General features: G+C 40.4%; 1 protein-coding gene across 5 annotated transcripts in view; it reads right to left on the bottom strand.

Annotated features, from left to right (window-relative positions):
• Positions 1-5086: 5086 nt before the first annotated feature.
• tbc1d1 (TBC1 (tre-2/USP6, BUB2, cdc16) domain family, member 1) overlaps positions 5087-24858 on the bottom strand; it is a 47758-nt gene continuing 27986 nt past the window's right edge. For all 5 annotated transcript variants that reach the window (XM_071503185.1, XM_071503184.1, XM_071503187.1 and 2 more), the window contains 9 exons: positions 20228-20428; positions 17084-17245; positions 14758-14916; positions 12602-12702; positions 12267-12410; positions 11162-11321; positions 9954-10123; positions 6877-7053; positions 5087-6789 (listed from right to left, as the gene is read on the bottom strand). In XM_071503185.1, the coding sequence (XP_071359286.1) occupies positions 6493-6789; positions 6877-7053; positions 9954-10123; positions 11162-11321; positions 12267-12410; positions 12602-12702; positions 14758-14916; positions 17084-17245; positions 20228-20428 (1571 nt within the window). In that variant the 3' untranslated portion in view covers positions 5087-6492. The remainder of the gene's footprint in view (positions 6790-6876; positions 7054-9953; positions 10124-11161; positions 11322-12266; positions 12411-12601; positions 12703-14757; positions 14917-17083; positions 17246-20227; positions 20429-24858) is intronic.

Below are 24858 nucleotides of genomic sequence, written 5' to 3'. Positions count from 1 at the left end.
GTGACCTTTTATTTCATAAGTGTTAATCATCTCAGATATCATCAGTCATAAATCATTGTTCTTTTAAAATGCCAGGCAGCCTGCTGTAACCTCAGACTAACTCTTATCTTTTAACTTATGACACAGTTGATCATCTCAAACACGAACTGAGTATTTTACCTTCAAATCAAGACACACAGAGGAATTACAGTGAGGGTGTTCATAGAAACAGTCTCTGTTCTCATTTTAACCAAATCCTTCATCGTGTTTGTTTTCATAGCAGATTATCACTTTTATAGTTTTCAACAGCCTCATGATTAAAACTACGAACAAACAGAAGAAACCAAACATCGACAGGAGCCTTGTTTCTGCTGTTCACCGAGGAACAAACAAGACAGAGAACTAAAATAAGAAGCAGAAGGAAGTGTTTTTAATTTTCATAAGTTGTGATGTGTCAATCAAATAACTCTGGTTTTGATATGCACGCACACATGCAAACACACGCGCACACATACAAAAAAAAAACAAACAAACAAACAAACAAAAAAAACTCACTTGGAGTTAAATTCGGTTGGATTACACAGGAATTTGTGCATTATTTATTGAACACAACATTACGCAACAGTGACATGTTAACTATCAGTTTGGACATGTGGAGCTGCAATGTCTGGGTGGTATGATGAAACACACACACACACACACACATTTGCACAGACTGATGTTGAAATGCACAGGGTAGGATATGTGTGCAATTTCCTTGTCAAGACTTTGAAATTTCTTCAATAAGACTTGTTTTTCTTCTTCGTTTCTATTCTGAGTTATTGCACATGAGAACTGGAGAACACTTTAAATGTGATGTGGGAGGAATGTACATGTTTAAGAAACTCAGGGTCAGGACTAATGTAAAAAAAAAAAAATCATTTGTTTCAGTTACAGAGGGGTTTTTTTTTTTCTCGACACTTGCATATGTGCAGTGAAATGCAAGGTGGCATGCTCTTAGGGCTGAGCAAAAAAAGTAGTGTAGTAAAGAAAAAAAAATGAATGAACAGAATTTTGGTTCATTTATAAATAGAAGTATTTAACTGCCGATACTAAGCCACTGTGTAGGTGGGGTGTGCAACTTATCACTAAAAGAAATGTATAGAATGTTTCCGACTCAAGTGGAAGTATGCAAATGTAGGGGCGAAGCCCTCACAGAGGACAGTGGGCTGAGAGTACACCTTGCTGATAGCCTGAGGAAGAAGCTTCTCTCAACAGCCGTAGCGAGAAAGAAAATATGTAGCACACTTTGTCAATTTTAAAGATATTTTGAACAAATTGTGTGATCAGACTGATGTTGTCTGATGTTACTCTTTGCCATAAAATAGGCTGCATTAAGAAAAAACAAAAAACTATGTATCAAATTGTTTTCAGGATTTCTTGTGCAAACACAGCTACAAAAAAAAAAAAAAAAGAGCCACACCCAAAAGACCCAAGACTCAAGATACAGACTGCGGCTTCCTCTTGGGTTTCGTCTCCTATTCCTGCAGCCCAGGTAGATACAGTTAGCTTGAGAATAGGTTCAGCTCAACCTACAAAAGCTTTCTTGAACTTGCTCCAAGTCAAATCACCACCATCCGGCATTTGCTGCTACTGTTATGAACACATACATTTATTCAGATTAATATTTTAAAGGTTCAACAGCTAAAACTGACGTCGGGCAGTTAGCAAGAACAGGCTCAGTGTCAACAGGGCCAGTACAATCAGGAGCTGACTTTACAGCCTCCATCACACTGAATTAACCAGGTGCTTCGGGTAAAGTGGCTGCTTATCAAGTTTTAGTGCTGCGGTAGAGCTTTATGGGCTGTCACTGACACCATTTGACCTTTTGGACTGACCAGTGCACTCTCGTCTTAGCACTTGATGTGCTGTTACGTGGCTTTAAACAGAGCATCATTAATGATTACAGCCACCTGAATTACTTTATACGCCACATAAAAGTGTGAAGTTGCCATTTGCTGGTGTGTAAAGGTAAAGTGGTGCATTTTCAGCCTGCGAGCAGCGCAGCTCTCTGGATGGCAGCGTCAGTCAGTCATAGCAACTACTTGGTAGACTGCCGTGATGTTTTGTACAAACATTCATGTCCCCCTCAGGATGAATTGTAATAATTGTGGTGCACTCTTTACCAACACTTCAGCCCTATGACCAAATACCTGCAAACCCAGCGACACTCCCATCATCAAAGTGCCAGGACAGTTCGGCTAATGACACAGTTTGAAATGATTATTATCACCATTACTTTGTTTTACTATGGACTACATCCACTATTTTGTGGGCATGCAGCTTGAGGAGTCTTTTGATCCTTTATGGACGAACACAAGTAAACTCACTATATCAGGAAGAGCTGATGAGCTGGGTGGTGGGCTTGTTGTGGGAGGGGGGAGATTATACAGTACCTAAATGGTTCACTGTGCTACGGTAAAATATATTTAACATCTACATTTGTGTATGCTTGTAGAAGCTCTGGTATGCAAACAAAACCAATAAAAATTGTAGTGCTGCGCTTACACCAGCCTCAGAGAGCTGTAGACTCTTGGTCTTGTCATACTCCATATCCAAACTTGCACACTGTGAGGATTAAACATTTTCCGACATTCAAATAGTCATTGCCAAATAAAAGTAATGGCCTCCCTCAAAATTATGACTGCTAATTTCTTTCTTTCTGTGATCTGATTTTTATTCCTTCTTACTGGAGGGCAAAGCAAATGAATCCAGCTCTTCACAGACATCACGTCTACCACGCGTATCATTATTTGTGCTTGTGTACATTACTGCAGTGGTTTACGGCCCAAAGCCATCAGATGGAGGAAGGTGAATCAGGTCTTGATAACCACTGATATACTGCCCTCAAACTACATAATGTATAATTATTATGTATCTCTCTCAGACTCACTCAGTGTGTTGAAGTCAGGGTTGTAGGAGAATACAGGCGTGTGGTGGAGCTGAGTACAGGGCAGGGCAGGGATGAGGAGGGTAAACAGATGCCAAGTCAAATAAAACAAAAAAAACTCTGGGCAACTGGACAACCTGGCAGTCTGCTCAGCCTGGCAGAGACACATAAACACACACACACACACACATAATGTACACATACGCTCTGTTTACACACAGCGTAGGCAGCACCCTCGGTGGCGGGTGATCCTGCTCCGTCTCAGTTCACTCAACCAGAGAATTAAAGGAATACATCCAAGGATGCAGAGTTTCACCCACAGTCACGCAAGAAGCTCCTGTTTGTGTCCTTTTCAACTCGCAGGAGCTCTGACACAGCAGGTGCACACACAAACACACTATACAAAACCGTAGTTGTTACAACCTGCATGATCACCGAGCCTCTGACACAGACACACGAGTTGGGCAGGGCTGCTCGGTGAGGAGTTATGTAGCTTAGAGAAAATCCAAGAGCTCATCAGAGATTAGCTGCATCAAGCCTCCGAGAGGGGGGGGGTTAGTGGTCTGCAGGGTGTGGCCACTTCCTGGGCAGTCATGCAGCTTACCTGCTGATTGGTCTCATTAGAACAGGGCGCGACCAGCTTCTGGGTATTATGTAAAGAGCTCGACTCCCTTTCTTGCTGCTTCATGGAAATCTCCACTCAGCAGAGGGTTTGGTTTGGATCAAAACATCAGCTGTGTCTTTGAAACAGAATGATCAGTGTAAGAACTCGCTGACAGTATTGATGATGGTATTAATGTTAATAACAATGAGATTCTTTTGTTGATCCCTGTTGGAGAAAGTCTTTTGTCTGAATGTTGTGCCTCTGTATGTAGTTGTGTCAAGTGAGAAAAGAAAAATCAAAAACTCTGTATTCAGAATAAAAAGCTGAGTGCTGTTTATGCGTGTACTGTAATATGAGGAACAGGAGGTACCACTCAACACCAACAAAAATTTTTTTTAAATAATTTGTAAATGATGGGGAGACATATCAGGGAAGACATTAGAAAGACATTTTGCTTTCTCTTTGTGAGGTTTGATTGGCAGATGCATTCAGAAGCATCACAGCATGACTGAGCTCTGACGCTACATGTATTTTTATATTCTTGCCACTCCGCTTCTGGTTCAGTGGAAACAAGTTGAGAACACAACAGTATCATACCTTATAAGCTCATATGAAAACCTTGTTGTTCACTTAACAGCGGCGGCTCCCACCACATTATTCTTGTTAAAGGATTTATCTCTTACAGCAGCCGTGGAAATTTAATCTTTATGAATCTTCACTTCGCAGTGTTTAGTTTACAAATGCAATTCATAACGAGCTGCTGCTTTAACTATTATTCAATTGAACGGCACACTGATTTTTTTTTTTTTTACCAAATAATAAAAAAGCATGACTTCAACAGAGTGATTTTGTTATTTATGATCACTTGCATAAACAGAAACATCCTGATAAAAAGGCAGCTCCGACCTGACCAGCTGGTTGATTAATGGGTGCACACAGAGGACCTCAAACAGGTTTAGGAATGTGAAGCGAGCTGGGAGCTCTGTGTAATTGTTACTTTGAGCTGGATTTCGAGGAAATGCATACATACAAAAAACAGCAGCAAAAAAAAAAAAGAAAAAAAGACACAATCACTTGGAAAAACCAGAGCATCTGGCAGGTGGACATGAACATGGCAACTAAGAAAAGAAATTCTGAAACTTTCAATGCACACAGGAAATATATATATATATATATATATATATATATATATATATATTAGAAAATCAAAAGTTCTTATGTTTTATTGTGTATTTTTCTGATTTTGTTTTGCTGAGGTTCTTTTCTTGGTGCTTTATCTGTTGTGTACACACATGCATGCATGCATGCTAACAGAGCCACAACTTGCCCCAACATGCTTTTTCTTCAACCACAGGAGGTGTTCCTGAAAACAAATACATGTCTGTGCTTTAAGTACCGTCTATGGCACATTTCCATATGCTTGAAACCTAATATCAAGGCCACAGCATTCAAATTGAGTGGCATGTTTGGACAGGAGGCCGCAGAGTCTACACCATTTCTAACAGTCTGACACCTGACGTGAGTTCATACTGTATGTGTGCACAAAAAAAAAAAAGGAAAACTGGCTTCAGATGTGCTGAAAGGATATGAAATGTATTTTAAAGTACACAGTCCAAAGTACACAGTATAGTACACATAACATTAATAATCAATAAAACAGAAACATGTGCAAGGAGAGTCAGGAATAAGAGCAAAGTGTCTTTACAGTGTAAATCAACACATTTGTTGATCAGTGAAGTGCACAAACACACAGACGCACAGTGACACATTTAGACATTCACATACGAACACACCAAGCTGCAGCTCGGCTTGAATGAATTCAGTGTGTTGAATACAGTAAATGATTTCTAGCTGACAGACTGTCTCAACAGCAGAGGTCTCCTGTTTGAACTTTCAGCCATAAGTTTGTTTTGCAGCGATTTAAAGTAATTGATCAGGCTCTTAAAAAGAAAAGGGGGCGGATTTCTCCTCACTAGAAAAGCAACGCTACTGTTTTACAGTTTTCTGCTGAAACTGCATCTATTTCCCTTTCTACACAGATTGACGTGTATTCAAAGGTGAAAAAAACAGGATGTGAAATGGACTCTATTTATTGTGTTACTCTTCCTGTAAGCTACAGTAACTAAATAAAGTTTAAATACAGGATCAGGAAACAAACACTGTGGAAGACTAGAAAAGCAGAGGAGGAAACATAACATATTTCAACTCTGACCTCCGAATATGAGCACCACCATCCGCAATCTTACATCATTTAAATTAAAACATGTTCAAACTTTTTAACAGAAAAAACACTTTGTCATGAAGTTTATTTCTTCACCCGTCTCTTCATTTCACTTTCTTGACACGCCTCTCTGGAGACATTTCATCTTTGTACATCTGGTACTTTTTGTGGAGTGTAAGGGTGATCGATAACATGTTGTTCAGGATACTATCTGAGTCTTTGTTTTAGCTCGTTTTACATTAATAGTGACAGTCTTTGGCTATTTTAGCCTCTTTGCATGGGAGACAGTTAAAAAGACCCTCATAAAATACATGAGTGATAGCACTCACAGACATTCGAAGACACAAACATACAAATACAGGTGCAAATGTAACTATTTTGTTTTTACAGCACAGGCCTAGTGAGACAGCTCTATCTTTGGGGATTGTTGGTCATATCACATGTTCATTTATATTTGTTAGAGAGCTGGAAGAGGGCGTGTGAAACATTTTGGGATAATACTCAAGGGTGCCATCCTTTATTTTTCTGTTTCTCTTAACCTCATCCAATTTTTGTTGTATTTCCATTCTTCTCCTCCCCGCTTTACGTCCAACTTCCTCTGTCTCGCCCCTTTTTATTAAAACATTCTGGAGATGGGAAGAGGACAAAGGTCGAGGTAGGGAGTCATCTTGATGTCTCCCTTGACCCTCTCCTCCTGGGTCCTCCACAGCCGACTCCACCTCTGGTCGACCTTACTATTTGGAAATGTATTATTTGTAGTTATGAACCCTCTGGAGGAGCCAGCGGGTGGAGAAGCGGGTCCACAGTCCTGTCCCCCAGTCCTTTTGTCTTTACTGCTGCTGTGGCTGCATGTCTTTCAGCAGATGGAGGGAGTGTGTGTCCATCAGGAGAGCTGTGTATGCCGAGGCTAGTGAGGAGGTCCTGGAGGTGTGTGATGGTGCTCAACAAGTGCTTCTTCTCCTCCTCCAGTGCAGAAACCTGCTCCCTCAGTTGCCCCTCTGACTGGGCCAAAGTCTCCACTCGACTCTCCAGGCTGCACACACGAGCGTGGGACACCTGGAGGGAGAGGACCAAACAAAGGTTAAAATGAACAAAACAATGCAGGCCACAACTTGTGTTTATGTGCGATGCACGCGTGTGTACCTGCAGCTCCTCAAGCAGGTCCAGGTTCTGCTGTCGAAGGCTCTGATTGGTCCTTTCCAGCTGTGCAGCTCGCTGGTGCTGGTTTAGGGTTGGGGGTGTGTCCAGCAGCTCGTCCTGCAGGACGTGGTACTCCACCTCATAGGCCTGGAGCTGCTTAGACATGTCCATCTCGCAAACCTAACAGACATAGAAAGTGTACAGAGCATATGTCAACATTTCTAGTTAACAAGTTTAGCAAAACAAAACTTTTTGGATAACAGAATCTAAATATTTCCATTCACAAATACATATAAAACCTTTTATGCTCAACTATGTCAGTTCATTACAATTTGGTACTTTTTTGTAGTTCATCTATCTTCGTATTTATCATCATCGTATCTATTAATTATGATAACACTGTACTTGATAAAGTGAGAGATCTGGGAACATGATGACATAGCTACGGTTAAGTCTGATGGGACATGAAAAAAGATCAAACGGGTTGTAAACACATCAACAGCTTTGAACAAACAAAGAAAAAAGCCTTTAATATTGCACTGCTGACAAGAGCGTGGTTCAGCTGAACACCAACAGCCTGTTGATTGCTTTCACCCAAAATGCATTGGGGTCAGCCCTGCAATATTTGTGCTTGGAAAAGTAAGAAACCCAAAGTGCCTTGAAATTTTCCTTCCAGTTTGCATTTCTCCTGGTCCTTGTCTGCAGAGAGCACCTGAGTGTGACCATGTGACTTTTTTGACTTTTTGCTTATGAAGCAAAGACGCTATGCAAGTTTTTACTTTACTTTCCAGTTTAGCAAGTTTATCTAACCCACTTCAGTTGGAAGTAAAACTGAAAGTGGACATTTTAGGTAATAATTCCTCATTACTCAACCATAGCAAGTGCAGGGAGGACAAGGGCCTTTTAATAGACAGGTAACAATAGGACTGATAATTTTCTCTTCCAAATAAGTTTGGCTAATCTGCAGATTTGTTTAAAACTTGTAAGATTATCTGACTGTTTGTGTTATGCTTCCGTGTTCTCAAATATCAGCAGCTTAACGATGCGAGTACAATGTTATCATTACTGATAGGAACGATGGCCAGAACTACAAACAAAAGGTCATATGAAACTGGAAATTCCCTTATAATGTTTCCATCTCATGTCACAATTTACCCAAATTAACTAGTTATAATCCTGGAGCTACATGTTCTAAATTTCTACATCACAGAGAACAAACAATGGAGAGACGTTTTTCACACAAGGCTCCACACATCCTGTACACTCCCTGTTTTTTTTGTTTGGTGAAACTGTGAGTCACAGCAAAGTTAACATATAGATGACCTAAAGTGGATGAGTGGCACTTAAGGGAAAATACCAGCAAACTATAGCATGACTCAACACCCAGTCAGTATCTCATGCTAATTATAATGTTAACACATATTTCTTAAACTATAGCGTACCCTGATAACATCTCTGTACATGTGTTTGACTCATCACAGACTCCTGTCAGCTCCTCCCATCTCAAGCCAACATGCATCCAACATCAACACTCAAGTTAATGATAAATGTTTTTACCCTAACATCAGTTTACATGAGACTGACCCATAAAAGAAATCTGATCATAACTTTGTTGGTTATTGGAGTCATTCAACATGTGAACCTGATGTTACTGACATACACTGGTTTCGCTGTTTTTTTTTTTTTTCACCACAAATACTGATGTATGAGGTGGAGGTTAAATGACTTTGCTGACACTCCACCCTTCAGTTGCCCTCATCTCTGTTATGAACGGTTAGGCAATCAAGCAGAATATCAGATATACAACATCACACGTGTTACAAAAGGTTATTTGGCCACTGAACCACTAGTCACCCGCCCTATGCAAATTCATTCGACCTCCCAATGAGCTGACAGGAGATAGCAGTTGTTGCTGTATGTGATGCTGGGTTAAATGATAAGCCTAGTGATATTCTATACTTGTTTTACTGCTAACAAAGTCCCATGAAAAGAACAAACCAATAATGAATGAATCCACTTACAAGTCTGTCTGTGATTTATCTTATTATTCTATGCCAGAGGTTTCTGTGAGAGGTGATTTTAAATAAAATAAAAATAAAAAATTGAAAAATTGAAAATCATTTACAACAGCAGAACTTTCTTCATTATCAAAGTAATCCAGTGATAGTTGTCTGTACATCCACGGGTGTATCGCAAACAGGAACCAATAACAGCTAATTTGGCATAAATGAACAAAAAATGAGCTCTACTCAGACTGTGACAACAGCTGTATAATATAAACTTTCCAAAGATGAAGATTGATGAAATAACCCTGGTGATGTCGTCAGGGTAAAACTGCCTTGGGCCTGACTTCAAATTTTTAACAGAAAACCTGCATCATAAAGTCAAAGTATGGGAATTGAAAGAAGTAGGACGCAGGGCTGTCTGATGGTTGATGCTATGAAGTTGCATTATGAAGATTGTGGATCCAGTGTTTTGGGAAATTTAACCATAATGGCAACTAAAAGTCAGGATCTTTCACTCTGTGCTGCTTCCATATTGATCGGTCTCTCGTGAGTCCATGAACTTTGCATTAAATTCAGTGGAGTACTCCTTTAATTTTGAAAAAACTGAACTGAAAAACTGAACTGGAAACTGAAAAAACAAATTCACTATTTACTCCTGTTTGTGTTACATTTGCTTAAAACTACAGTGCCCTGCTTTTTAAAAAATGAAACTATATATGTTATCTGTTTTGAAGATAATAAATGAGAAATAAGAAATAAATGGGTACACATTGTTGATTTCGGTCATATGATTCGTTTACAATGAGAAAAAATTAAGAGTAATGCCTTAATAGTGTAATAACAGTGAGAATAATGCCAGCATTAACTATATTATTAAAAATTAGCCCGTATCTTTATTTCCCCATAAGATTCCTAAAATATAATGAAATACTACTCTAACATTTCACTTTAAGATTAGGTCCATAGAAACAGACACAGACAGATGAATGATTTTGTTTTGTATTCTAGTCCATTGTCAACTCATTCAAGAGACAGTCACACATTTCTGACTAAATCTGTCTCTTTTTTTCTAACCTGGTTGATGGTTTTCTCCATCTGCACCAGGCCCAGGTTGGGCAGGGTGGTCTTGATGAAGTCCACAATAGACTCCAGACTGTCATGCTGCAGGATCAGAGGCTTGTGGCTTCCCAGCAGGCTCAAGGCCACCTTGAAGATGACCTCTGACCCCTGCAGGAACAACATATCTGACAGACGACAAAGAGGAGTCAAAGGTCACAGAGGAGGAAAAACAAATAAAACAGGGGTAGGAGGTTAGACAAAGTCCTGGTGTGACATCTGTTTCAATTACATCATGAAAAAATTAATTAATGACAGGTGCTCACAAAGCAGCTTACTGTGTTGACAGATGACTTAAAGGGTTTTGCAAATGATAGATGCTTTGACGTCAGTAAAAAGGTTTAAGCAAATATAAATATAGGCCAGAGTGAATAAGGAGAGTTGGAGTAGGTGTGTGTATTTGTGTGTACTTTGAATGCATCAGGGCGGGGCAGCATTGCATGAGATCATACAACAGATTAAGGTCTGGGAGTGGAGGTGTGGAGCCCCACATATGATACCAAAGACTTGCTATGATGATGGCCTTTCACACGCACACACACACACACACACACGTGGTGTTATGCTCAGATGAGCACCAGGAGCCGGTGAGTCTGGTTCACTGACTGAGCACCATGTAAGAAATTAGGCATGAAAACAACAGTAAGGAGGGAATGAGGGAAAGGCATGAAAAAAGGACATGTACCAAGGGGCTGTGGGTGTGATGTGATAAAAGATCAACTTGAGGGGAAAACAACAGTCTGTAACTGACTAAAAAAAGACTTTATCACAAATGTGTCTGCATTTACATGACTCACTATACTACGCACAATACTAGCCTTTATTTCATACTAACTGAAAAGTTTTGATCATCATCATAAAACTTACATTTCCAGTCCCATTTTCTTTGTCCCACTGAAAACTTACTAGATTCTTGTATGAGTTATACTTTCTACATCTTCTGTTTTGTCCTGTTTGCCAAGTGTTGAATCATAGTTTCCTCACCCCCTTCACCCTGGGTTCTAAATCTAATTAGAAAAGTTAAGCAGGGGGTGAGGGGGCGGGGATAAAATAAACATCTCTGTGGACGCAACATCATCCTGCTTCTTTCCTTTCTGGAGACCAAGTAGAACAGGACTCTGTTCTGTGAGTGTAGATACATACATACATATGTCCTCACAACTTACCAAAGACTCTGGCAACGAAGCCGAGGGGGAAATGTGAGGCGAAGGCGGTGAGGAACCAGGGGGTGGCGTATAAGCTGGGGCCGATCTCTTGCTGTTCTAGATGGCTGTAAAGATCCCTGTGGTAGTCATGGAGCAGCCGCGACAACTGGTACATCTGAATCTGAAACAACACACCACACTTGAGATTTTTTTTTTTTACTGGTCTGTCTGGAAGTTGAGTGCACATATGAGCAGCTTGTGATTTTTATGGTTTTGTACATGGTTTCAATGTTGGATTTGTTGTACAATTAAGGGGTCATGGCATAGCTACAGAGCCTGTAATCAAAAATCCAACTATGGCGGCCACCAAGATACCACATGGAGACTGCAAAAACTGCAAATGTACTGTTTTTGTTTTCTCCTACATGTTTCTGACACTGGTGGAGATTGAAATCAACAGCAAGAATTAAAAAAAAAAAAAGTGCAGATATCCACACTGCAAATCTTCCACCGAGTCCCTCAAAAGCTTCCTCTTGTTGGGGGAAAGTTGCTGCGGTGGAAATGCACCTTATCGCAGAAAGGAAAAGAACAAATGCACAGCAATAATCTCCTTTTCAGTATACAATCTTCCCACTGAAAGAATGTTATGTAATGTATCAAGAACCAATGAGCATATAATTCAAGAAAGATATAACTTGATCATGTACAGTACATAAGTCTATAGTTGCAGTAGAGTGAAATCCTACACTCAATTATAAATCAAAACCTATGCCATAGCTCCTGTTAACCCCTCACATCATGTATAAATCAAGCTAAATTCTCATGTTAACGAGGCATCAGTAACCACGTGGCAACCCCACCTATGATGGGGCGCCCTTTAAATTGATTACTTTGTTTAAACATGCAGCTGTAAGCTGATCACTGTGATTGTGAACACAGAGAGTAGGCCCTGAGATGCATCTTATTTTATCTTATTACATATACTGATTGATGAATGGACATATAAAAGGATGGTGGCCTGCAGTCCCCTCTTTGATGTAATTAAAATATGATAAGAGACTGACATATTTTAGAATTTTGTACTGTTTATGTGGCAGAGGTATGTGTGTGTGTGTGAACATTTTACCTGCAGGATAATCATGTCAGGTCTGTACTGTTTACGAAGCCCGACGTCATACATTAGAAATTTGAGCATGTTGAAGGCATCCTCTTCCCCCATGTGTAACAGCAGGACTCCCGCAATGAAGGACAGGCCCTGACAGTAGCCCACCTACAATAACATCAATCACAAACTCAATGTCTACATAGACAATGAAGAGGAATAGAGGAATAAAGCTTAAGGCTAAAAGACAGTTGACAGTTTAGTCCCTCAAGAGAGGGAGAAGGACATCCCAAAATAAAGTGAAAGAGGAAGAAAGCCAGAAAGAAAGTAGGAGAGTAGAAAGAAGAATTAAATGATACCTCGGGGTCCAGCAGTGAGTAGGCTTTCAGTAAGTTATACAGAGACAGCTGTCCTGCCCCCAGCTGGGCTTGGAAATATGGATGAGTGGGAAAAGTGCGACCTGGGACAGAGATAAAGAGAGAGACATTATCAAAACGTGCAACATTCATTCATTCGTTCATATTTTATTTAGTATGAAACACTATGCTAGACATTGTTTGGATGTCTGAGATCAACCTGATATACATTTAAAAGCACAATAACACCGTTTTAATACATTTGATTTACATGATTCCATCTGACATTTTCCTGGACTGAATCTGAGAGAAGTACAATAAGAGACCAAAGCCTCTGGGTGTGTGCACGTGTTTGAACAAAGTATAAACTCTGCTGAACTTTGTCTTAGGAGGCTAGACTTCACACTTCGCTGTTGGCTTTAAAAAAGGAGCTCAGTGCATGAGCATGTGGCAACCCATTCCAAGCCATCATGCTTACAAACATGTCCATGAAAACACACATGAATGCGGCTTTAAGCAGAGACTTTATACCCTGCTTCGGAAGCTTAACTTGTGACGGCAGATGCGACATGTACCTTTCAAAAATGACAACATAATGAGGACCTGGGATCTGTGAAAGCACATTCTTAACATGGACAGGCTAGTAACAGGCAGATGTGTGTGTTTTGGGACTGAGGTTCTTTACTTACAGTGTGTGACAGTGAGGCTTTGGAGAAGACAATGACGCCCATGTGAGTGTGTATAATATGTGGAATGTGCTGTAGGGCCTTTATGTTTGTGAACATAATGCCTCAACTCCCTCCCCTGCCTGAAGCAAAGTACGTGTGTGTACATTTGTTTTGTGTGCTGATTGTAAGGTATGGGAGTGCTAAACTTTACAATCGAATCATAAACCTCCTTCCTCCGGCCTAACTTGTTAATTCACTTAACATCTGCACTTTTTTCTTTTATTTATTTATTTTCTTACATGAAGCGTAAGGCTTCGAGTAGCAGTGAATCTTCTACCTGCAAAACTGTGGTGCATCAGTAACATAAACACTGTACGCTTTTACGCTACAGCACATCACACCTCTAGTTTGGGCCATGACGGCAAACCATCACTCTATAGTATATGCTGCTACTGCTGACCCCACCCTATTTGAAGTAGAGTGAATAACATGATAGGCAGATGAAAGACACAAGGTCAACAGCAAAAACACACAATGTTAAGATCTAGAGGGAGGGATGTGTGGGTGGATGTGTATATATATGTATGTGGGTGTTATATGGGTGGAGTGTAGGAACTGTGTGTGTGTGCGTGCGTGTGTGTGTGTGGGTTTTTGGGTGGGAGGTGTTGGGAACATTTGAGGGTGAAAGTGTTAAGATGAGGTTTAAAAAGTGTTCTAAAGTACAGGGTTTCTGCAACATTTACCAAATTAAATGTAAGACATAATACAAAATATAATGCAATTTAATATCTTTTTCACTGTCTTATTGGTCCAAGAATGGTGGAAAACCAGTTGGGACGACAAGGCCTACAATTATTTATTAAGTACAGGAATTTACTGACAGTTACATTTTTGTGGGTACTTCTCAGCTGCATATAACAATAATTCTTAGTGGAATAAATCATCAATTAACATGACCTAGATCCAGATTAATCAATGAAAGTATAAGAAAGAATAAATAATTGCTTTAAGTTTTTGCAAAAACTTATCCAGCTACTGTCGCAGCTAGTGACAGTGTTTGTTGCAGGTCTGACGGTGCTGACTGAAACTCCTTCTAGCGAGCAATCAGAAACATACAAAAAGTCATAACTGCTGCTACTTTCTATGGCAGCAAAGAAATTATTTTCTAGACCTTTGGAATTGAAATGTACTCTTTTTTAATACTGACTTGTATTTTTTTTTTTTAATTTTTTTTTTTTTAAAGAGGAAACTGAATTCAGTGTTTTTTTTAAGACTCTTCAAGATCTGCAGATACCCTGTGTGTAAAATGTAAAATGTTTATATGTGTGTCTACGAAAGATACATACACTCACAGAAGAGAGAGGAACATTTGTGCACAGGGTATACATTTCTTTATGTTTCATCTTCATTCCATAAAGCAGAATAGCCTCGAAATTAAGCATTTTAAACATTAATATTCTGTGTGTTTGTGTGTGTGTGTGTGTGTGTTACCCAGGTCTATAAGGATGGCGTGTTGTTGTGAGGTGAGCTGCTTCAGCAGCTCTTTGTACGGAGTGTGATTGGCAGGAGGTCTGGAGGGGACTGTCTGCCGGAGCAGGTACTGTTCAGAGAGAAACTTCCAGATCTCGCCTCGATGCTGTCTCGGGACACCTGCGCAGGACGACAGAGATGAAGGAGGTGGCGTTGGGTGGCGTGGGGTAGTGCAAAGGTGGTACAACATGTTAAGTTGCCGTACCTATCAGCTGTGCAGGTGCAGTCCTTGTCAGACACTACTCTCTACCATCTGATTTATTAATGAACATACCCGTGTTATGAAAATCCTACTGTGATGTAACATCATAACTGCAAAATGTGGTGAATCTCAGGAATCGGAGGAGGCTCCTCAGAGCTCTACCTCAACTGTAAAAATATCTCACATCAAAATGTAAGTGATAAAAATGTATATGAATTGAAAAATGGAGTGATAGTTTATCAAGTGATTTGATTAATTTAAAGACAATTTGATGTGATATGATATGATGAAAACAAAGCCATGTGTCATCATTTTCCCTGTCTTACACTCATCATTTACTACACAGTGGCCTCCAGGGTGAGACTAAAGTAATAAGTGAAAACAAATGGAAGTGTTAACAATTCTTACAAATTAATAATGCAAGTGATGAAACGTATGTGAATTGAAAAATAGCGTTAAATTGTCAAATGATTTGATAAACAAACAAAATCTATCACTTCATTTTTCAATCACAAGCATTTTCACCTCACATTTTTATCCACCCCTCATTGACAGACAGCTGTTTGAAATGTGTCTTAATGGTGAGGGGATACTGTGTATTACAACATTTTCCCTTCAGCATGTAGATTCATTTTTGACCTTGAGGATACATTTCTGTGGCGAATATGCTAAATGCAATGCCAAGAAAGTGGATTTTGTGTTTACGATATTTACCACAAATATTTTCCCTGATTACAAGGATTCTGTATTTTGACTTGTGCATTATTTAATCGCATGGATTCTGACATCTGGTGCACCACACAACTACTGACTTGTGCACATCTCAGATTACAAGTGGTGGGGTAGAGTAGTTTTTTTTTTTTTTTGTTAGCTCAAATTAAATTCAATTTATTTCAGTAAATTGAGACTGGATTTAAGCAGAGAAACAGATGTTTCTAACCTTTATTTATCCTGGTAAATTTCACTGAGAGCAATGCTCCCACATTTGAGAACAGCCTGTTCACATTCATTTATGCACATTCGCACCTTAAATCCGCCCAGTACAACCACAGTGTGATGTGTGTGACGCTGAGCAGCTTCGCAACAGAAGTCAGGGGTTAAAGTGAAAGTTCAATAGTTTGGGAAATGCTCTTATTTGTTTTCTGGTTGAGAGTTAAATGACAAAATTGCTACCATTCTCATGTCTATATGATAAATGTGAAGGTACAGCCTGTAGCCAGTTAGCTTAGCTTTACACAAAGGCTGGGGAAACAGCTATGACTGTCGACTGACTGGTGCATCAGTCGTGAAGACAGTGAGCTATCAGTCGGCTCACTGTTGTCAATCGACTCTAATTCTTTTTTCGCTTTCTTTTGTTTTGTTAAACACAGCTAGGTTAGCTATTTTCCGATTGCCTATCTTTTTGCTAAGCTAAGCTAACCAGCCTTATATTTCAGACCTGAGAGTGATATTGATCTTCTCATCTATCTCTCCACCAGGAAGCAGATAATATAAAATAAAAAAACTATTCCTTTAAGAGCAAAACCAAAAGTGAAAGGAATTTGTATACTAATTAGCTTGGTAATACTAATTGTACCAGCACAGGGCCTCTAAAATAAAGAGCTTGATGACAAGCATCAAATTCTAAACATGTATGTCTAAACATGAGACCTTGCAGCTTCACTCCTATCCTCCTAAGTTGTAACACTGCTATTCACTGGCCAGACTCTCCTGTTATGATCCGAGGCCGAGGGCAGAGAAGGTAACCTTGCTGTCCTCTGTGCAGAACATGCTGATATTGGAAAATGGACAGAACAAGCCCTGACAATGAGACAAAGTTGTCAAAGGAAAATACCCACTTCACTATGATCACAAACACTGGATTAGAAATACTTCATGGAATTCATGCTCTCTCTTTTTGTAGTATTTCATAAAACAGCCCAGACCAAGGCTGATGATAAGGAGGAAGGCAACAATGCATATTTTCAGTTTTGGAGCTTTATACATTATGCTCTGGTCAATATTTGCAAATAACTTGTGATTTTGAAAAAGAGCGAACATTTCCAAGACGCACTGATATATGCACTTGTGGAGCCAAATGTATACCTTGTGCAACAGCAGCATGTATGGTGTCTTTGTCAAATTTGACCTTTGCTCTCCCAGGGGTTCCCAGCATCTTCTCCCACACCAAAGTGACCTCTTTCAGACATGGAGTGATTTCCTCGTAGTCCAGCTTCAGACGCTTGTTCTGCAGGTCGCTCTCTGAGGCTACAAAAAACAGACAATACAAGTCAATGATATGACAGCCCCAGCTTTCTTTGTCTTGGTCCTGTGAAATGTGTATATGTGTTAGTCGCAGCTCTTTGCCGGGGTGCAGCTGCACCATCACTACAGTGTGGGAACACTCTGTACATGTACTGTTTGTTGTTCTTTCAGTTTGGTTTCACACTGACAACATGCATCTAACATCAGCTGCTGCACTGATGCATATATTATGAATAGTGACTCTTTATTGTGGCAAGCTAACCAATCATAACAATAAAAACAGTGCTGAGGAGAAACTGTGACTGTGATCTAAACGGTTTCAAGAATCACATCTGCTAAGGTCAGAGGAAGGAATGAATACAGGTTTACCACATAAAACCCACACTTTTTGGTAAAAGTAAAATAAAAGGATACATTTTACAACATTTGGGAAAGTTGGCTGAAAGCTCACACAGGAATGTGTCAGAAATCACTGCAGCAGCAGCACTGCTGGTCTTAGTCTTAGTTGTGTTTCAGACCTGCAATAACTGTGTTTTTTGGCCACTTGGGGGAAGCAAAAAGAAGTTGTGAAGACAACAATAACATATCGTCACCTTTTAGGCTGATGAGGTGAACTTGTTCGCCATCAGTTATGTAACATCGTTATGTTATTGTGTTTCTGGCCACAATTGTGTTTCACTCTTCTTTTAGCTCTTATTTTGGTCTCCACCAACTCCTGGGAGAAAAATTGGGATCTTTAGCTTCAGCTCTGCATCTCTCTGACCCTCCAGAGCATCCTTTGGCCCAGATTCACAGTGGATCACTCATCTTGAATACAGTGTGCTTAGTTATACAACATGTAACACACCAGTTTTTATTAGATCTAATCACAATTTAATTTAACATACTGTAGAAATCCACAGGCAAATGTTAAATTAAGGGATGTCAGAGAGACTTTGGACATCTCATTTTTATTGATAATTGGGACATTAAATCTCCAATTGTATGTGGGAAACCCGGGCTCTGGACTTTCAGATTAACAGAGCTCGCAAACTAAACACAAACACACAGGCCATGAATTCCGTTACAACATTCTGACACCAGTGATCAAAGAAGGTGAGGGCACACCCAGTGCCCCTCATCTGTTCCTCTCTTTTTGACAACACCCTTCCTCTCCCTCTCCCTCCTCCTCTAATGTCGTCACCCACAGACCATCTCTTCTTCTCTTTCTCTTTTCTGCCAGCACTCAACTCGACTTTCTCAGTCAATCCCACATTTGTCTCATCCGTCAACCGCACTCTCCCTCCTCCTTTTCTCCCTCCTTCCCCTGGTGGACGTCCCCTCCCTTTTCCGCTCATGTGTGGTGTCCACCCAGTGAACAGCTGCAACTTGGCAGAGCTGGACAGAGTAGTATTATCACTGCAGGACAGGACGGAGACAGAAGGCCACTTCCAGTCACAACCTGCACTAATACCTTCCAGGAAACAGGGGGAATTCAATGGGTGGCCAACAGGGGGAATATCACAACACAATGCATGTATAACAGATCATAAAAAATAGAAAAAAGTGTACAGGAGCAACTATAATATCACATCTTTGATGAACAAAATCAGTTCCTTGCACAAGCGGAGTGCTTTGGCAATAACATCTCCAGAATAAACACATTTTAAAATAACTTGGCACAAGATAAAAAGATCTCAAGAGGTTTGAATGCCTCTTATGAAGTGCTGTAAATCGTGGCCTCGGACAACCAAAGTTAGAAAAGTAACGGGAGTGACCTGGAAGGCGTATCCTGGATAATAAAGGAAGAAAACTTAGACGGAGCAGACAGCTGACACACCCAGAGTAAGAATAGATGCTTTTGGAAAGGCTGTGGCTCTGCTCTTGGTCTTATCAGCTGTCTGGAGCAGGCAGAGTCTAGTCTATCAGGACTTGCTGATTGGCTCAGGCCCCCACTGGCCCAGCTAGTGCTCAATCTCTCCACTCTACAATCTCTACTTGCCTCCCTCTCTCCATTTCTCTCCCTTTCTGCTGCCGGACCGCCCCGCCCATGATTAACGCGCAACGGGACAGGATACCCCACCCTGAAGCTGACAAAGATACACTCACACACTGACGGACGCACACGCACGCACACTTTCACAGTTGACCCATAAACCAGGGAACAGTGAGAGAGATAAAGTGATAGAATGGAGGACACAGAGCTGAGCTCCACCCGGACAAATAACGAAGAGAAAGGTGGAGCACACCCAGTGGGAGGAATAAAACACAATTAAACTATAGCTGGTCAAGAGAGCCGCCACATGCGAGAGATGAGAATGTTTGTATGTATGAGTGCAGCAACTGTGTGTCCCTGTGTGCGTGTGTGTTTATTGTCTTGCATTAATATTGACCTTTTTTTCTCTCCATCCAAACCCTGCTGTGTAGGTATCATTGTATGCATACAGTGCAGGTAGTTAGGAGTGTGAGGCATAGTTAGGTATTAGTTGACAAGTGCCAACTGGGTCAAGTAGGAGGTGGTGCACACAACCTTAGATATATCAACCAGGAAAACACAAGCATACACACATACACACACACACACACACACACACACACACACACACACCTACATATTATATAACCTGTTCATTTGTGGTGGGTCTAAATATTCAAAGACAGAAAAACAGGTGTGCACTTGACAACCTAACCTGTGTATGTGTGTGTACACATCTGGAGAGGCGTGCTGCCAGACATGGGTTAAAGAAAGACTTGATTGTATTACCATTACAAACACCAAATCATGTTGTTATTCAACAGCGTTACCAAATGCTGCTGGCTGCTGTTCTTGTTGTCATGCAGACAGCCAACAGTGCAACTGTGCGACTGAACTGGCAGCAGTAAAATGTACTGTGGTACATTAAGTACAGGGATATTTGAAAGGAAAAAGGAAAAGTAAAAAGAAAAGTAAACGGAGGCTCCTGGTGTGTATGTGTGTTTTTAAAGTCCTTCATACATGTAACTCACCCTGCAGTTTCTGGTTCTCCCTCTCCATCCTCTGCAGCAGAATCTGCTGCAGGATGGCCTTCCTCCACAGCTCCCTCAGCTCCTCTTTGCTTCTTTTCGTCCTCTCCTCAGGCACCGCCCTCATTGATGAGTCTCCACTTCCTCCAACTCCCACCTGGCCCACGCACACTCGACCCCCCTCTAGACAGGGATCCCCCCGCTCTGAGAGACACATGAGATGACATTACATTAGATTAGGTCAGATTATGCTACATTAGGTGTCCATTGCAACAGCAAATAAGAGGATGCAGGAATAACCAAAGAGATACTAAGTCTGTGATTAACAATACTGACACTAACTCACAGTATTCAAAAACTTCAATCTACTCATAACATTTGTAAGCAGGTTGTGTGAAACAGCAGAGCTTGTTAGGAAAAAATAAAATATCTGGTGTGGAAAAAAACTGTATTCTTATTTTGTAGACTCAAAGGGTATGAAAGATTTATATGATTTGTCTTTACTGCACAATTTGAAAATATAAAAAAAAAAAATACTCAAAGTGGGGAAAAAAAAAAGTCAATTAAAGTTTCAATGAAATAAAATCCTCACATTTATGAGGCTGTTAACATAAATTGTATATATTTTCATTTAACACTTTATGTAACTAAGTGATGAGTTTTGAAACAGTCATCCATTCATTTCTGTCAACTAATGTATTAACTGATGTTTCAGCACCACACAGGTCTTTGTCTGGATTCCAACCCACTATTTTGAGGTTATGTGGCATGTGTCTTAACATGCTGATTCTTGGCACCATGAGCAGGGTGGAAAAGGAAGAAGAAAAAGAAGACAGGGTTATGGGGAAGGAAGGAACTGGTTTCTACATATTCTCTTTCACCTGAATTTCACTGGCACTTTACTCCATTTAAAAGGTACTAACAGTCAAGTGAGAAATGGGAAAAATGCAGATCACGAGCAAGTGCAGAACCAAACACAGAACCTATCAGCTGGGTTAAAACTGGAGAGAGGCTGTCTGACCTCCTTCCTCTCTCTCTCTGTCAATCCCTCGGACACTCATGCAAAATAAAAAAATGCTAAACATAGATATATTTGACACAGTTGGGTGCAACGCACACACAGGAGAAAAAAAGTGTTTGTGTGACTCCACCCCAAAGTACAGGGTGGATCCCAAACCTCAAAATACCCTGTGTTGTTTAGAAAAAGGACATAACAACTATCCAGATAGCACTTGCTTCTCTTTCAGTTTGTAGGAACATCATGATTGAGGTGAAATACACACACACGCACACACACACACCTTAGCCTCCCTTAGGTACATTGGATGCTTATCTTTCCAAAGACTCTTCTGAGGAAAATAAAAAAATCTGTAAGATAAGTCCTGCAATAGATATGGTTCAAAAACAAACCTATATACCGTATATCAACACATGGCACACAACACACACACACACACACACACACACACACACACACACACACACACACACACACACACACACACACACACACACACACACAGACAGACAGACAGACAGACAAGCCTACATATTGTACATCACCACATCACTCACACACACACACTGAAAAACCTACATATCGTACATCAACACATTACTGACACACATGATGACAATGGAGTTCTTTGTGCCAGATAAGGTTAACATTAACGTACGCCTTTGTGTCTGTGTCAGGGAGACTTTCCAAGGCATGCTGAAACCAGCAGAGTCACTGTACAAACATACAGCTCCCAAGTTATAAGAGACGTGAAGACAAACCAGACACATGTGGAGCACGGACACACACCCAGAAAAGATTAACTTACTTAACAGAGTCATGTATTTATTAGACAAACACAGACTGCTACACTGCTTCAACAGAAGACTGCTGGAAAGAGTTGGCTTTTAAGTGTGAAAAATGCATTCATGCATGCACACACACTTGAACACATACACACACTATCTTATCCTGCAGTCCTTGTGGGGACTCTACACTGACTACATTAATTCCCTAGCCCCTTATCCTAACCTAACCCTAACCTGCTACAGTACTGTATATTCTTAATGTAAACACTAAAGCCATGTCCTAACGTCAAAATAACCACACACGCGCACACACCCTCTTGTACAAAGTGGCACAATCCACTCCCTGAGCAAACACTCCAGCTTGGCCAGAACCAAGTCCCAGCACACATACTTCTACACACACACAACATACAAAGTGGGTCAACAAGCCTGGCGCTTTCCTCTGGCGCTGTCTGTGTGTGGACTGTCAACATGACCTTGAGACACCACCACCCCCTCAAACACACACACATAAACACACACTCGACACACCCATGACCTCATGCATGTAAGCGCACACATAAATACACACCCAACTCCAAACCCAACTTAGCGCTGCGTTCAGCCAGCACGAAGCCCATCGCAGTGACCTGCTAAAAGCACTGTTTTTCCTTTAGTTCATGGCAGTTGACTGTCACAATAAACTTAAGGTGCGGATTTCATTTCTGACGACAGGAGAGGTTTTACCTGCTGCTTACCTGTTTTACTTGAAAAGAAAAACAATGCACAATGATGAAAGGCCTAATCCTAACTAATCCCTTATTCAGTAGGAAGGTGGATAAAAAGGTCACATTAGTCCCACATTCCTGTAGTATTTATTAGACCCAAACACAGGATCCAGAAGGGTGTGTACAGTAGTGAACTAATTAATGGGAATTCTTTATGGTGAAATATGATCCATTACCCCTGCAAAAAAACAAACAAACAAAAAAAAAAAAAACTACCTTTGTGAAGATTATTGAGACTACATCAGAGCGCTGTTGATTCAACTGTATGGAAATGTGTGTGGCTGCAGTGTCTTTTAGGCTTTGGCACCCCTCAGTGGTAGCATAAAAAACACACAATGACAGACAGCAGTGCATGCACAAAGTGACTAATAGGGACCACTAAACCTCTTTGATAATTAAGTTTTCCTGTTTGGCCTATGATGCCATCATAGGCCATCAAGAGGTTCATTTCACTCATTTGTAGTTGTATAGCTGTAAGTATAATTTTGTTACAGTACTTTAAAGTTAATATTCTTTCTTATACTGTGATTCTGTTATTTCACTCATTCCTCTGGACAAAAAAATCACAATTGCAGTGGCAGCTACAGAAGTCAGTCCCATTAGGCTGAATCGAAGTGAGGCAGCTTTAGGTCAAAGTAACACTGGCATAGCAACACTAGCATCAAAACAGCCATCTCTATTGTTTTTGGCGTGGCTTTCCTCAGTATAGGTGGATCCACTACCCCGTGACAGAAAGTGCCCCTGTTTATTTTTCAGCTTAAATGCCAGCTGACACTGATCCTCGCTACTGTACCTTCACTTCTCTACTCAGGTGACAGCACCTGAAACATACAAAACACCTTTGGTAATTTAAAGATATCATGCTCTACATGAATTGTTGGTAGCATCACTGACAAACACTGGAAAAAAAAAAACACAGGCAATAGATAACAGTAGAACATTGGTCACTATTCTTAACGATACTGACTAAAAGATGCTTAATGGAATATATCTCTGCCATAACACAACAACCTCTCACCCCCTCTAAAAATCTCATCTGCCTTGAATCTACACTCAATAAAATAATAATATTAATATCATATGCTTCAGAAATGTTGTATTTATTGCAGGCCTTCTGTTTCCAACTAAATTATACTGTGAATTGCTCCTGTTATTTTCCACTCCACAGTGTGACTGGTTATTCAAGTGGTGAATAATTCTGTTTTATGAGGATTCAAAGCAAAAGTGACAAACATACATCAGTGTCGTACTGTGTTTGCTCTTCATACAGGTGTTACAGTGGAGTTACAGTGCAACCAACCAAATTATCTCAACTGTCAACACTTCTTCTGTCATGCACACACAGACACGCACACACAACAGTACATATAATTATCAAAACGCAGGATCTGTGGACATGCAAGCACAAGCATGATTCCCACGTTTGTACAGGCAGATGATGATGATGGTGTGATTGATGTGACTGATATTTCAAAGTTATCTGTGGTTAAAACATTATTTCACTGTAGGCAAAACATAGTTTTCTGCATGTAGCCTTCGCACCACTACAATAGTTGACGGGGCTGCCAATTTGCTGGCAGACTTACTTTGATTATTCTTACTGGCCAGATACATTAAAGCTTTTCCTCAAGCTTGTTTCATTTCAGGCCAGTCTTCATTGTCAAACATTAGCCCTATGGACAAATATCAACTGATAACATGAGATGGAGCAATGTAACCTCAATTAATAATGCAAAAATTCAAAGCTCCAAGACAAGCACAAACTGCCACAGCAACCGATGTGCAAGTAATCTTTAGTCCTAATTTTAATGGCTCTCCTAGCCATGTATTTAAGAAATTCTGATGACCAAAAACATGTACCATCACATTAAATGAAAGGGTGACACTAGGAGGAAAGGCTTTGTCAATGCAGCACTGCCGACACGTGGGGACCTAGCGTGGCTGCTTTTAATAATAGCACAGGTGACAAAGCAGTGTCTTGCTCATGTTCATTTATTTTGGTAGGATATGGAGCATTCAGTACATATGAGCACATGTTTACACAAGCGTCTTGACCTAGAA

The sequence above is a fragment of the Trachinotus anak genome, unplaced genomic scaffold, assembly GCF_046630095.1.
Source record: "Trachinotus anak isolate AG129_WGS33_773 ecotype Australia unplaced genomic scaffold, CSIRO_AGI_Tana_v1 ptg000019l, whole genome shotgun sequence".
Taxonomy (NCBI): domain Eukaryota; kingdom Metazoa; phylum Chordata; class Actinopteri; order Carangiformes; family Carangidae; genus Trachinotus; species Trachinotus anak.
The sequence above is the reverse complement of the archived record's forward strand: the minus strand, read 5'-3'. Positions and strand labels throughout refer to the sequence as shown.